General features: G+C 55.3%; 3 protein-coding genes across 3 annotated transcripts; 1 reads left to right on the top strand and 2 right to left on the bottom strand.

Moving 5' to 3' along the window:
• On the top strand, positions 1-393 carry TRAVEDRAFT_32167 (uncharacterized protein; the record flags this gene model as incomplete). Its single annotated transcript, XM_008046821.1, has 1 exon — positions 1-393. A coding segment is annotated over one exon (234 nt), but the record flags the coding sequence as incomplete, so codon positions are not given.
• Positions 394-7087: 6694 nt separating this feature from the next.
• TRAVEDRAFT_136267 (HET-domain-containing protein) lies at positions 7088-7912 on the bottom strand (the record flags this gene model as incomplete). Its single annotated transcript, XM_008046884.1, has 1 exon — positions 7088-7912. A coding segment is annotated over one exon (825 nt), but the record flags the coding sequence as incomplete, so codon positions are not given.
• Positions 7913-10000: 2088 nt separating this feature from the next.
• TRAVEDRAFT_61384 (uncharacterized protein) lies at positions 10001-10913 on the bottom strand. Its single transcript, XM_008046883.1, has 4 exons — positions 10796-10913; positions 10539-10736; positions 10337-10474; positions 10001-10288 (listed from the first exon to the last, which is right to left on the bottom strand). The coding sequence occupies exons 2-4, from the start codon at positions 10695-10697 to the stop codon at positions 10019-10021; spliced, it is 567 nt and encodes a 188-aa protein (XP_008045074.1). The 5' UTR covers positions 10698-10736; positions 10796-10913; the 3' UTR covers positions 10001-10018.
• Between the last annotated feature and the right edge of the window lie 2099 nt (positions 10914-13012).

Here is a 13012-nt window from a genome sequence, read left to right as displayed (position 1 = left end):
TCTGTACTTACTTGGCATCCTGCCATCCCTCCACATGATTCTGGTACGTTCTACGATGTTCCGGACTATTCTAGACAGCGTCCGGATTACTCGCATTACTCAGCCATGGACTATCTGACCTTATGTCGATTATGCTCCCTTACTCAGCGTTACTCATCGCTCAGTCAGCGTCCTCTGGACGTCACATGCTCTCTTCTTATACGCTTACTCATCGTCCTCCCCAGTAGTATATAAGGAGGACTCTGCAGGCCTCTGCTCTTCAGTCGTTCTCTCACAGACTGAAGAGTAAGTCCCACACTACCTATGCTTCCTTACATGTTTACTTACTAGTACTTGTAGCCTCTCTTTGTGCGGCTTACAGGTACAGTACTATGCAATCATAGTCGTTCTCTCACAGACTGAAGACCTCTCTTTGTGCGGCTTACAGCCTTCCAGGTTCAGAGTTCATCAGAAGAGAGCTCTCAGCTCACAGCGGAGGGGCCAGACGCGGAGGGGCCACAGTCGGATGTCGCCGTGAATCGCAGCAGCACCTCCGCGGCATCAACGAGCGAGGTCCCGCTGCAACATTCTGCCGACGGCACGCCCAACGCCAGGACGCCGCAGCGCCGCGATGTGGGACGGCAGCCGCGCTGCGAGACCGACGGCGGGGTTCGTCTTGCCGGTGGACCATTGGGTGCAGTTTTAGATGACGATGTTTTAAGCGATGTATCATCCACACTCCCGCCACCCTACAACGTGTATTGAGCCTCGGCATCCTTGTAAACACGGCAGACGTCTTTCTCTCTTCAGATTTCATGCTACGTTATATCACCTTCACTACCATGTCCCGTGTCAAAATGTGGAAACGCCTCTCAGGGTTTTGTTACCGCTAGCATACCAATCATCGCTCGAAAATATCGCATGTTTGCTTTACGAGTTCGTCTCCCTATCGTCTTCCAAAAATAGGTGTACCGTGTTGGCGTTCACGTCGAGGCCCTCTCTATCGTACAACATTTGCCCGGTCTGTTTGCGGCCCCTCATCGTAAGCCCCACCCCGACATGGACGGATTAAGATCACATCTTTCAAAGACCTATAATTCAACGACGAGGGTGATTCGGGACACGTCGACTTCGGACTGTAAGGGTGTTAAAATAGCGTAGCATGTACTGACATGAACAGCGCCCCACTAACCTGATCCCGGTGACCACTGAGCCCGAAACGGACTCGAATACGGAATGTGCAATCAATCCAAGCCGCCGAGCGAGGGTGTCATTAGCAGCCTTACACAGACGCGGAAAATAAAACGTACCTTGGGGAATCCACCATCATATGCCCGTGCAGGCTATACATACACAGCGTGCTTGTATTCCCGCGCAAACGTGCTGTGACGCGATGTAGCACGAATTATGCCCGATCACGGCGGTGTGCCAACGCCTGCGCGCAATCGACACCACCAGCCTCTAGCGTAAATGACGTAGCACGGTACCAATGCATGTCCGTGAGGGGGAGCGTGATGCACGGACGCGGGCTTTGGCACAGAGACGCGCGCTTGGAGAGCCGCGAGGTCGTGTTCGTGCTATAGAACCAGTACGTGAAATATTAAGATATATCAAAGTACGTGGCGCGGAAGGGGACGAACCAGCGTTCACGACAGCGCGTGTTTACGCCGCGCACAGAGTGTCCGATGGCGTTCAGATACTTCGAGCGGCTGACGCGATCCGTCGTTGGCGAGGGCTTGACCAAGACAGAGAGAAGACGTGGACCAGGAGGCTGTTCGATAGCTGAAATACGGCAGCCGTAAGTGCATGTCTGGTGCATCGGCAGGACAGACTGATGCCACATACAAACTTCGACATGTCAGAGACTCTGTGCGATGCGGTGCCGGTACTCAGGCATCGCCCCGAGTCCGGAGCGGATAATGTAGCCCCGAGGAGGCACACGCCTACGAGTTAACGACAGGGCCCGTCACATACACCGCATGAGTAAACGGATGGGGCTTGCGCTGCTGGAGATTGTAGGCGAGAGTCTGTGATGTTAGCGCGAGGTCGCGTTTGTCAGCTTAAATGTGCCCTTGGAGTAAGAATCAGCGCGAAAGGATGCAATGGATAGAGTAAACTAGACTTGCCTGCTAGGACATCCGGTGCGGCTTGAGTCACCGAGGAGAAGACCTATCGGCGGGTAAGCGACCTAGAGCGTCGTACTATTCATCATGTCCGCACCACTCCGTCATTCATGACATGCTGCTGCCGCAATAAGTATTTTGACATGGATAAACGTATCGTCGAGAGAACGAAGCGCGTGAATGCACCCCGGCGAGCATCACAAACGCGCGACACGCGCAGCTCGAAGCGCCACGGAACACTCCCAAGGCGCGATATAGGATAGGCATTGCAAGAGTGACTTACCTGGATGTTTACCAACTCTCAATATCCATCCATCCCATTCTGAAGATTGACCCATCGCCTGAGGCTTCCCAAATAGACAACTTTAGGACTCTTGCCAGCCCGTCGCGAAACCGTAGTGAGCGAGGTAACTATCAAGATGTTACTAGTTACAGAAGACTGAGAAGCTAATGGAGATAGTAGCATGATCAAGCTAAGGCGCAACTCCACGAGCAAAAGCAGAGTGATGCAGAGGCGCGAGTGAGTGAGCAAGAGAGAAGAGCCGTGGCAAAATCCGAGTGGCCCGGCCGCGTCGGCTGCCAGCGCCGACAATGACGTCACGCATGGCCACGCTTCCCCCGCACGCCTCGGATCGCTCGTCCACTCTCGTCTTGTCCAGGTACCGTCCTGAGAGCCCAGCTTGCGAAGTGTGAGAATAGCTGAGAAACCGGAGTGGACGTGTTCGAAGACGCGTTCCGACGACACGATGCGGTCTTGACGCGGTGGAGCTCGGGCACGTGGGCGCGTTTACGGCAGGTATTTGGGAGGCTAGGTTAGGGTTGCGCTGATCTGTGCACGGACCGCCAGCAAGTACTCGTGCGTTCATCTACGCCCTCGTCGCTCTCTTCGACGCCGTTGTGCGACGCTCACCCGTACCGCTCCGTCTACGATACTACTTGGGTGCAGCCATTTAGCGTTTCCGCTCCTACATGACTTCGGCGAAGGCTACCCTATCTCGGCTGAACGGTGTAGTGGACCGACACTCGCGGTGCTGAACACGATGGTGATCACCTAGCCCCGGAGGTTGTGCATTATCGTGAGTACAAGAGACCTCGTAAGTGGTATTCAACAACTTGGAACTCGACTACGAGGCTATCACTTATACCGCTTTTTAGATCTCCTTTGTGTGCTTCCAGTTGCGCACGTCTTCTGAGACATCAAGATATTGTGCTTATGGATGGTGCTATGCATTACGATAGAACACTATCAAACTGCATATGAACTCAGGAGCGCAATGGGTGGACCAGGTGAGGTTCGTATTTGACCTTTTTTCTTCCCGGTATACACAATCCTTCATGGTTTGAATTATGATCTTGCGCTACTAGCCACCTCCGGAGCCGCGAGTCAGTCGCTCTGGCCAGCGGTTTTGCACTACCACTTTGCCACTCACGATCTCAATGCCAAGACCCAAGGCCCGGTGTGCTCGGCAATCCCACCCCCGCTGTCGATTCCCGCGCTCGATATCGTCGTTCTGCTGCAAAATACGCAGAAAAAAGCCGCGCAAACACTTCCCGGGCCTCCCGTCATCCCCCTTCGCACCCCCAAGCGACATACTGCCTCTCTCCTTGCTCGAGTCACCTTGAGATCAGTCACGCGTTCTTCCGTGTCAAGCTCCGCAATGCAGGAGCAAAACCGGCGGCTACATCCTCCACGCATCGCTCACTACCCCTACATCCCGAAACACTGTGCGGAAATTGCATCGCAAGACCCTCTCCTCCCTGGGTGGCCGTTCCGCGCCCGCACATGCTCTCCGTCGAGGAGAACTGCGCAATCCGGCTGCGCATGCGTGGATTGCCGTGCACCGACCTCAGCGTATTGGTCCTTCTCGTCGTTTATTTCGACGAGCTGTCTACTGGCTACTTCGCGCCTCAAGAGGTCCTCCAAAACGACGACTTGGAACCGCCTACGCGGAGTCTTTGCTAGGCCCGCGCTCCCGAGACATACCTTCTTCCGGCTCTGGTGCTCTGTGTCCCGGATCTAAGCCTCGAAGACGCTTCTGGTACGAGGTGGACGGCCATGGTGGTGTGCGAAAAGACCCAGAGCTTCCGGCGCGCCGCCGAGTCGGTTCTTCCTCCTACTCGTTGAGTGGAACCCGTGTTGGACATCACTTCTTCCTTGGCGAACCCGCATTCCGCTTTCTGGGGCATCCTCGGGCCTCCGGGTGAGCATTCCAATCACTGACGGCTTCACATGACGAGATCTGCTGCTGCAGGGCCGTAGCGTCGCCCCACGGAGCCGTCGCCGTGGGTGAAGATCGACGCGTGTACCTCGCGCAGTGCCGCTTGCATGTCAAACGGTTTTGCGCGCAACTCCATCCGGAGGCCAGCTGCGGATCCTCGCTGGGTGGCGACACACTCGGGTTCGCGTCGAGGAGCCTCGCGAGCGCCTTCAACAGCTGCGTCCTGCGGCTCGCGTCGTACGCGGAAAAAATAGAGGCGTGCAATTCACACGTTAAGGTACAATAACTTGAGTCTATCGATCGAGCTCATAGCAATGTATCCGTACTAGAACAGTCTAAGGACGTGGCTCATGTATTGCTAGCTTACTCGCGGAAAGCCTTAACACAGGTAAAAGGCTCGTCACAAATGCCGCATGCGTGCATGGTATCTCGGATTCAACCCACGGACGCCGAGTGGCACCCGTCACCGATAAAGCTTTATCGGTGACGGGTGCCACTCCGGCTGGCAGCGAGCTGTATGAATCCAACGACTCGCATTTGACTCACTCACTCGACGAATGCGACAGTGTGATTTAGAAAAAGGACTGAGTTGAGGGACTCGATCTGGGCTCTCGTGAGGCTCGAACGAGACAAACTCGGCATTTGGGGAGAGAAAAGCAATCAAAGCTATTCCAAATAGATACATTTGGATGCCGTTGTTGTGTATTCTCACTGGGGATCAAGGCCCGAGCACGCGCCCTGCCGTTCGGTCGCCATGTGCGTCCATAGATCTTTCGCCTCGTACTGCACTTAGGCTGACATTTCCCAACGCGGCAACCTCCTCAACTCAAGTTGTTCGCTCGCGCTGCGACACTCACCCAGCTATTGAGAGCTCTCAAAGCAAAGAATACGTGGGCCGGATGACGATACATACCCCGCCCTTTGCCATACAACCACGCGCCGTGACGAAGAGAGCGATTACACTTGAACGAGATCCCGGGTCTCCAACCATCCGCGCCCACGCTCCATACGGGCAGATCCACCCTTCCCCAACCTTTCCGCCCGCTTCGTAGTCCGTCTGTAGCAGCGCCGCAGAAGACGCGTGGTCAGATGTCATTACAGTTCTGAGTGTACGAAACACACCTTCTGTGATACAATGCAACCCATCTGTGCTCTCGCATGCCGCCTCTAGCGAACGGCGTCGGTGGAGAATCCTAGACATGCGCGATAGATTGTGTCAATCAGAGGACGGCGGAGAGGAACGAAGCAAAAGCGCCTACGTTGCGAGCTGGTGCCAAGAGCCTCGAGCTGCGCAAGCACCGCCGACATCTTCCGATCCATGTCCTGCATTTGCGACGAGTGACCAGCTATCTGCGCTCGCAGCGCATCGTTCTCCAGCCGCAGGGCGTCGATGTCATCCCGACCAGCATACTCGTAGGCGGTGACCGGGAGATGGGTCGACCCGCAGGATGGGAAAACATTATTGTCCTTGTTCGAAGTCTCGTGTTCGGTGCCAGTTTGTTCCAACGAGAAACCGTCCAGTATCGCCTGTGTTGCATATGGAATCTCCTCCGACATATCAATGGATAGCCAGAGGTGCGAGGGACCCGAATCTTCCGAAATCGGACTCGCAAAGGGATGCTGCAGTGCAATTCGCAGGAGACGAGCCGAGCCGCCCCAAATTGCCTCTGAGCCGACTGTGAACTCGGTAGAGATGATTGTGGGCCTGCAAATTTTCCAGAGATGGATATGCATGAGCGTACTGATATATCCGTAGTTCTCCAAATCGAGGAATGTGCCTGGGATGCGAGGTGTGTTGCCAACGGCATCGTGCGAGGCGGCAGCTCCGAGGAAGGACTGCCCAGAGAACGAGCCGATGACGCCCACGTCCACTCTCCTGACAGAGAAGCAGGCCTCCACTCCCCGGCCCTCAGATCGCGTGAGGGAAAGTCGCAATGCAACGACGTATGTGGTTCCCTCACCGTGGAATTTAAGTGTTGTCTCTAGGATGATCTCCTGCTCTGAGGGAGTGACCTGTACAGGGGAAGTGACGATGCCTAGTATCTAGAGCGCGTCCATGCTGTGAGGAGAGATCGTATAGACGGTACGGTGGATCATGTCGTAGAAGTAATATAAGCCGTGCCACGCTGGAAAATCTGGATCTCCGCGCTGTTGGAGCGACTTCGGGATCGAGTGACCCGAGTGGTGGCGGAGGAGTGTCACATCTTCCACCGTCGGCCGGACGTGTTCCAGAAGTGTCATTAACACTCCGATCTCCATACCGACAGCACGGTAGAACCATAAGTCGTCAACGTCATGGATGTGGCCTCCGATAGAAAAGGCACCCCGGTTGCTTCCGCTGCCTTCCCGCCGAGACCGACGCAGGGGGAGTCCAAGAATTGATGTTGTACCCGTTGCACGACGCTCCTGGCACTGCAGGACAGCCAGTGTGTCATAGTCGCCCAGCGTACACCCTGAACATGTGTCCCAGGGGGATTGCGACCCCTGAAAGGCCATCCGGATGTCTGGCACTCCAGAAAGCGGTAAGCAGATGAGACGCATACTGACGCCTTCCGGAGTAAAGATGCAATGAACAGGAGGAATTTGGCTCTCTTGGATGCCGAGGGTCTGCGCAAAAAAGGAGGAAGCGATCGAAGTGATGTCGGAACATTCGGAGAAGGAGGACGGAGAGCTCGTGAGTAGGCTACGACCATCGTCGGTAAGAAGCCAACCGTATCTCTCCACCGACCATTTACCCTTGTCTGAGAGCCTGAGAGAGCAACTATTTCCCCACGCAAAGATGCTTTGATCGGGGATGGTCCTGATGATTTCCTCCTGGAGACGGAGAAATGCGTTCTCGCCCTCGCCGTAGATTGGCGACATGTGAAGGCCAAAGATACCAAGCAGGGAGTACGCACGGTCCTCGACGCGCGTCGTCTCTCGCTCAGCAGCCCATGACATCCTACGCGCGACGCTGACCGAGTTCAGCGTAGACCGTCCTGTGAGGATGTCAAAGTCTACTCCAGTGATCCTCTCCAGAGTCCTTGCGAGAGTCCACTTCGTGCCGAGAACGTTCCAGGTCTCCGTCAGGAAGACAATGTGCTCCGGAGCGATGAGCTCTTGAAGCGTCCAGCCGCGTTTGTGCCATCTGCTGAACCGAAACGCCCGACGAATTTCCTGGGGTACGCCTTCGGAGACGTCCGCGAGGTAGACATAGCACATGTCCGAGAGCCTGTACCACTCGTACATCGAGTTGATCGCCTCGGAGAGCTCGGCGCTGCTCGTCTTGTCGATGCAGCACGCGTCGTTCCATACGAGTCGGAAACCGGCCTCGCGCGCGACCTTGCAAAAGCCCTTGATCTTGTCTGAGAGCTCCGGGTGAGCGAAGATCGTGCCAAGTTCGCGGTGCTCGGTGAGGGAGGCTTTAGAGGCTCGAAACAGTGTGAATATGTCTCTCCTCACAGCCGCCTGGATCTTTAGGACGTCGTCGTATGATTGCTCTCCGCCCTCCCCAGAGTCGCGCCAAACGTGGGATAGGATGGCGTAGGTGACCTTACTCGCATCGGGGTGCCACTCGAACCCGCCCGTCCAAGTGTTCAAGAACCGAGGCATCCTATCAAGAGCATCAGCAGGTTGCAATAATCGCGCGACAAACACATCTCAAGCTCACCTCGTTGGGCTACACAGATGCAAGCAGGGCAATTTTGAGAATTCAAAAACAAAGAGATGGGGGGAAGGGCTGACAGCGTGCCCGATACGCGTACGAGGAGTTCTGAGTGCGTGCCTCCCGTCCTTATACCGCTCGCACTGCCGGGTGTGTATCGCATCCGAGTCTAACAGAAGTGTCATCAAAGGAGACGGAACGACCGCCTTGTCTACATGGTTCTGTCATCGCGGGGCTGCGCAGACGTCTACCACAAAAGCACCCCGTCTGATATTCGACTGTCAAAACCGGACGACTGATATCAGACAATCTTGGAAGGAGGGCTGTGTGCAGAAGCATGCGTATATAGAAAGGAGATGGCGGGAATGGCTCAGAAGACTCCGTCTAGCAGCCGATGATGTCGCAACGCGGACACGTACTGACATTTCTGCTGCTGTGCGTTCTTCCTAGGCTGTGGTCAGCGTGAACGCTTATGTGGTCCAACTGTCATGCGCAACCGCATCCAGTGCATGGACGCACACGAGAAAGGTATACACAGGATACTTTATAGCAGCTGGACACGTACCTGGTACGAGGACGCGAGGGGAACGGTGTACCAGTCCACCGTATTCGTAGATATGCGGCAATGCCCATTCCCGAAAACGCAGTGCCCTTTCTGCTTCTGTGGGTCGGCTATGATACGCCTCCTTCCGCAGACACAGATACCCTTGAAGTTGTTGCGTCGCGAGATCGCGGCGAGCGAGGGGAAACGACTGCTCGCCCGAAATCACACGAAAAATCAACGTGCTATTGATTTGTTATCCGCGCCCGGAGCGCCGTACAACGGACGTGTATGGATATCGCGAATGAGCAAATCAATACTCACATCGTCGACTTGGACAAGCAGCCAACGTGTGCTACAATTACTCGATGTTGACCCTACATCAATACTCGTCCTCGGCGGCGAGCGGATCGCCCCCTTGGGCCTTCACCGCACGCATGCGAAAATTTGCGGCATTTGCCATGTCTGCGAAGCCGGTCTTGGACAACGAGTGTTCATCGGATAATCTGCAGATAAGGATGGCCTCAGCGACGCGATGAGGCCATTCGAAACCCGCAGAAGCTTACGACTATTGATACACTATGTATGCGAGTGCCGTGGATACTGCTTACCGGTACCGGAGTACTCACATCGAGTATTCAACGTTCAACGTTCGCGCGGCCGTATACGACACAGCAGGCTGGCGATAGTGCGCCCCGCGCAGAGGCTGTAACGCGTGCCAGGAATCACACTTTCCCCTCGTCGTAAGGCTCGCACAGGTGTTCATGTGTCCCACGCCGATGGCGTTGGAAAAGGTGCCCGCGCAGTCGTCGGACCTGGTTGCAGGCGAAGATGTTCGGCTGGGATGCGCCGAAATATGGTCAGTGGCGATAACGAACTTGAACAGGGGAAATAAACCTAGTCGTAGCTTGCCTTCGTGGTCGTTGTACAATTATTTTGTAAAAAGAGGTGGCGCGAGAGCTGTCCGATGCGCCGCTTACGATCCGCTCAGGGGGGTTGATAGCGTGGAACCGGACCCGAGGGTTCTGATAGCTTGTACCACTCGAAAGCGGCATCGCCCATCTCGTGGAGTACGGCGGTGCTTAATTTCGTCGACCCAGCGCGAAACGGATCCACTTATCTTGAGGCTATGCTGTATGTTTCGCCAGATCGTCCGGGACACAGGTAGGAGTGCAAGCTCCAGCATCTCCGAGTAGTAGTGCGTCGCAGGAGGACCCAGGTTCCGCGGCATACGTTACAGCGACATCAGTATTTATGCAAATGTCTGCAGGGCCTGAGTCAGGCCTCTCAGACGCCTTCAGACAACTTTCAGACCATCCAGACATCCAGGTGCCAGAAACGGTTTTCTTTCGCCCCAGATGGGACGAGTAGACGTGGCCGGAGACACTCAGATGGTCAGATAGTCCAGACGGCTCAGATTTGACTGGAGTTCAGATGAGCATGTCACATTGCAACGAAAAGATATAGCATTCAAATCTACTTCGACGGGATAAGGGTGTGATTTACGTGGCGACTACGATGCGGGCGAGCTGCTGCGCTCGCGGGAATACATGGCGGCGGCAGCGAGTTGAGAGCGACAAGGCTTGGTCTTCACAGCAGAGACGTTGGTCATGGACATTGCAGTCTCGAGAAGTCTGTCAAAACGATGCGGTGCGGCGAGCAGATCGGCGACCGCGGTGTCCCTCCAGTGTGCTGTGAGCCCGCCAGCATTTCCGATCGAGAAGTGTCCCTGCTCGATGCCCTTTGGCTGATCGTACAAGTACCACTCGAACGAGCGCTGGACCTGAATACAAATTAGCTCAACACAGGGATTAATGAGACCATGACGCACCGCTGCTGCTGCTAATGCAAGTGCGCCGACCGGATATTGGTCGTCTTGTACTAGCACGGAGTTGACGGTGCTTCCAAGATGATTGGCCATCACTTGGAGGATGTATTTCGACTGCAGGTGCTTGCGCGCATTACCCGGCTGCGGCCACCAGACTAGAAGTCAGTGTCTGATTCAGTCATGCACAGGGACCGTATTCACTCACCACACGGATATCCGGATCGCCCCACATCGCCTCTCCGCCCGCGCACAGTGCTTGCTCTTGCCAGATACTCATTCCACGCTCACTGCGCTCGGATGCGGCTAGTCTCTTGTCGGCGAGGCGTAAGCTGCGTTCTCGCTGGACAGCGGTGTTGGCGTGCATCTGGAATTTGTGGCGCCAGTCATACGCTTGCTGCTTGCACTGTAGATACGTGCGTACAAATTAATTCATGCGGGTACGTGTTCAGCATGAGGACGCACCCATGTGTAGACGTTGTCGTCACTCGTCTCGACGGTGTACTGATGCTGCGGAAACACCGTATCGAGAATCTCCTGGAGTAGATCACGGAACGTGTACTCCTCACTGTCCAGAGCCCACGGATTGTCCTGGTGACCGAAAAAGTCGCGGATGGATGGGACAACTATCGTCTTGATCTCAGGCTTGACCCAGTCGGGGAGGGCGTCGTATGCTTTGGAGTTGGCAGGTTCATTGTCTGAGGCGGTGCGAGCCTTCTTCGGTTTCTTCTGTTCGCGGGCGGCAGGTGTGCTCTTGGACGTGGCAGGTGCGCTCTTGCGCTTCTGCGCGCGGGCAAGCTCTTCGTCCTCAGGTACCTCGTAGATATCGACGTTCTAGGGCAGACTATCAATGAGCCTAATCGCAACCTTTGAACCACTACATACCTTCGAGGACGCCTTGAATGACTTGCGGTGCGCCACAGCGCGCCCGCCGTGATCAGCACGCACATCCTGATCCGTAAAACCGCCGATACGCTCGTCGTCCAACCCGTCTTCCATGTCCAATGCGTCGCGACGCTTCGAGATTTGTTTAGCAGCCGCTGAAGGATCTTACATCAGCGGGCATCTGAAGTACGGAATTGGAGGAAAACATACAGTTGGAGCGCGGAGCCTTGAATGCGGCGGACTTGTGAGGTGTGCTATTGAGCGAGGGCGAAGATCGCGACGCTACCTGGAGGCGTTGCCGCCAGCCAACGTTAAACGCATCATTCGACGTGCTCGCACTCGCTTGCGCATTTTTGGAGGTGGGCGGCTTGCGCATGGCGGGTTTTGTGCGTGCACTCGTGCCGGTTTCCGTCAGCGACTCCGAGGCATTAGATGAGGGTTTTGCAGAGTCTGGGCGGGCGCTTGACTTCGCACGACGTAACACAAGATCCCCACGGATCTCCTGCTGCTTGTGGGCCCTCCTCTCAGCAGCTGTCAGCCTCTATAATGCAGTCATATCCATCAGTAGTGAACACACTACCAGATAAGACTTACCTGTGGCTTGCCCTGTGTGCCTAGCATGTCATCGTCGACATCGTCATCTATCTCAATGATGTCATCCTCAGCTTCGTCCTCTTCTGCATTGGCGTCGTCTTGATATCCATTGCTGGCAGCGTCAACGCTTGAGCTGCGGTTGTCGATTACTTGCTCGCTGTCCGAGTACCAGTCTTGTGAGACTTGCGTGACATCAGTAGGGCGTGATCGGGCTTCAGCGTGAACAATCGGATCGCCACCCGACGCGGAATCGGAGTCGCCGCCATCATACTCATCTGCTAAAGCGGAGAAGGCCTTGGACTTGTATGGTTGTGTGACGATGTGGCTGCCCGGCTCGACCTGAATAGATTTTGATCAGCGTAGGTCGCCGCTCGCGTTGCGGATGGGCTCGTTGTGGACCACATGGGAACTCGGCTTGCCACAGAACCTTCCGCATCACATGTATCGTAGTGTGCACACCGTCCCCACCATGTACACATCACTCGCGGGAGATGAGCTTACTAGGCGCACGTATTCCTTTGCGGGCAGGCTTCCGAAAGCGCGTCCATCGCGCGCCACTTGGTTGACTTGCGAGGGTACCCGAGGCGGGGGTGAGTTGCACGGAGGCACAGTCTCTTGTCGTGAGTGGGCAGGCGCTGTGAAGGCTCCGAGCTTAGGGGCCGTGGCTGCCATATCAGGCACATCATGAGTACGCGAGCCGTGCGACCTCGAGGCATGCAAACGTACAGAAGTGAGCCCGTTCAAGGATAACCTCCCCCGCCTTCCTATTCTCCAACATGGCAACAAAGTCCTTCTTCTTGTCTAGAGCTGCCTTGTCGGCAGCTTTGTCAGCATGATGAACTCTGAACCTGGAAGGCTGTAAGCCGCACAAAGAGAGGTCTTCAGTCTGTGAGAGAACGACTATGATTGCATAGTACTGTACCTGTAAGCCGCACAAAGAGAGGCTACAAGTACTAGTAAGTAAACATGTAAGGAAGCATAGGTAGTGTGGGACTTACTCTTCAGTCTGTGAGAGAACGACTGAAGAGCAGAGGCCTGCAGAGTCCTCCTTATATACTACTGGGGAGGACGATGAGTAAGCGTATAAGAAGAGAGCATGTGACGTCCAGAGGACGCTGACTGAGCGATGAGTAACGCTGAGTAAGGGAGCATAATCGACATAAGGTCAGATAGTCCATGGCTGAGTAATGCGAGTAATCCGGA

Source organism: Trametes versicolor (genome assembly GCF_000271585.1).
Source record: "Trametes versicolor FP-101664 SS1 unplaced genomic scaffold TRAVEscaffold_15, whole genome shotgun sequence".
Classification (NCBI taxonomy): Eukaryota; Fungi; Basidiomycota; class Agaricomycetes; order Polyporales; family Polyporaceae; genus Trametes; species Trametes versicolor.
Note: the sequence above shows the minus strand (reverse complement) of the source record. Positions and strands in the feature narration are given on the sequence as shown.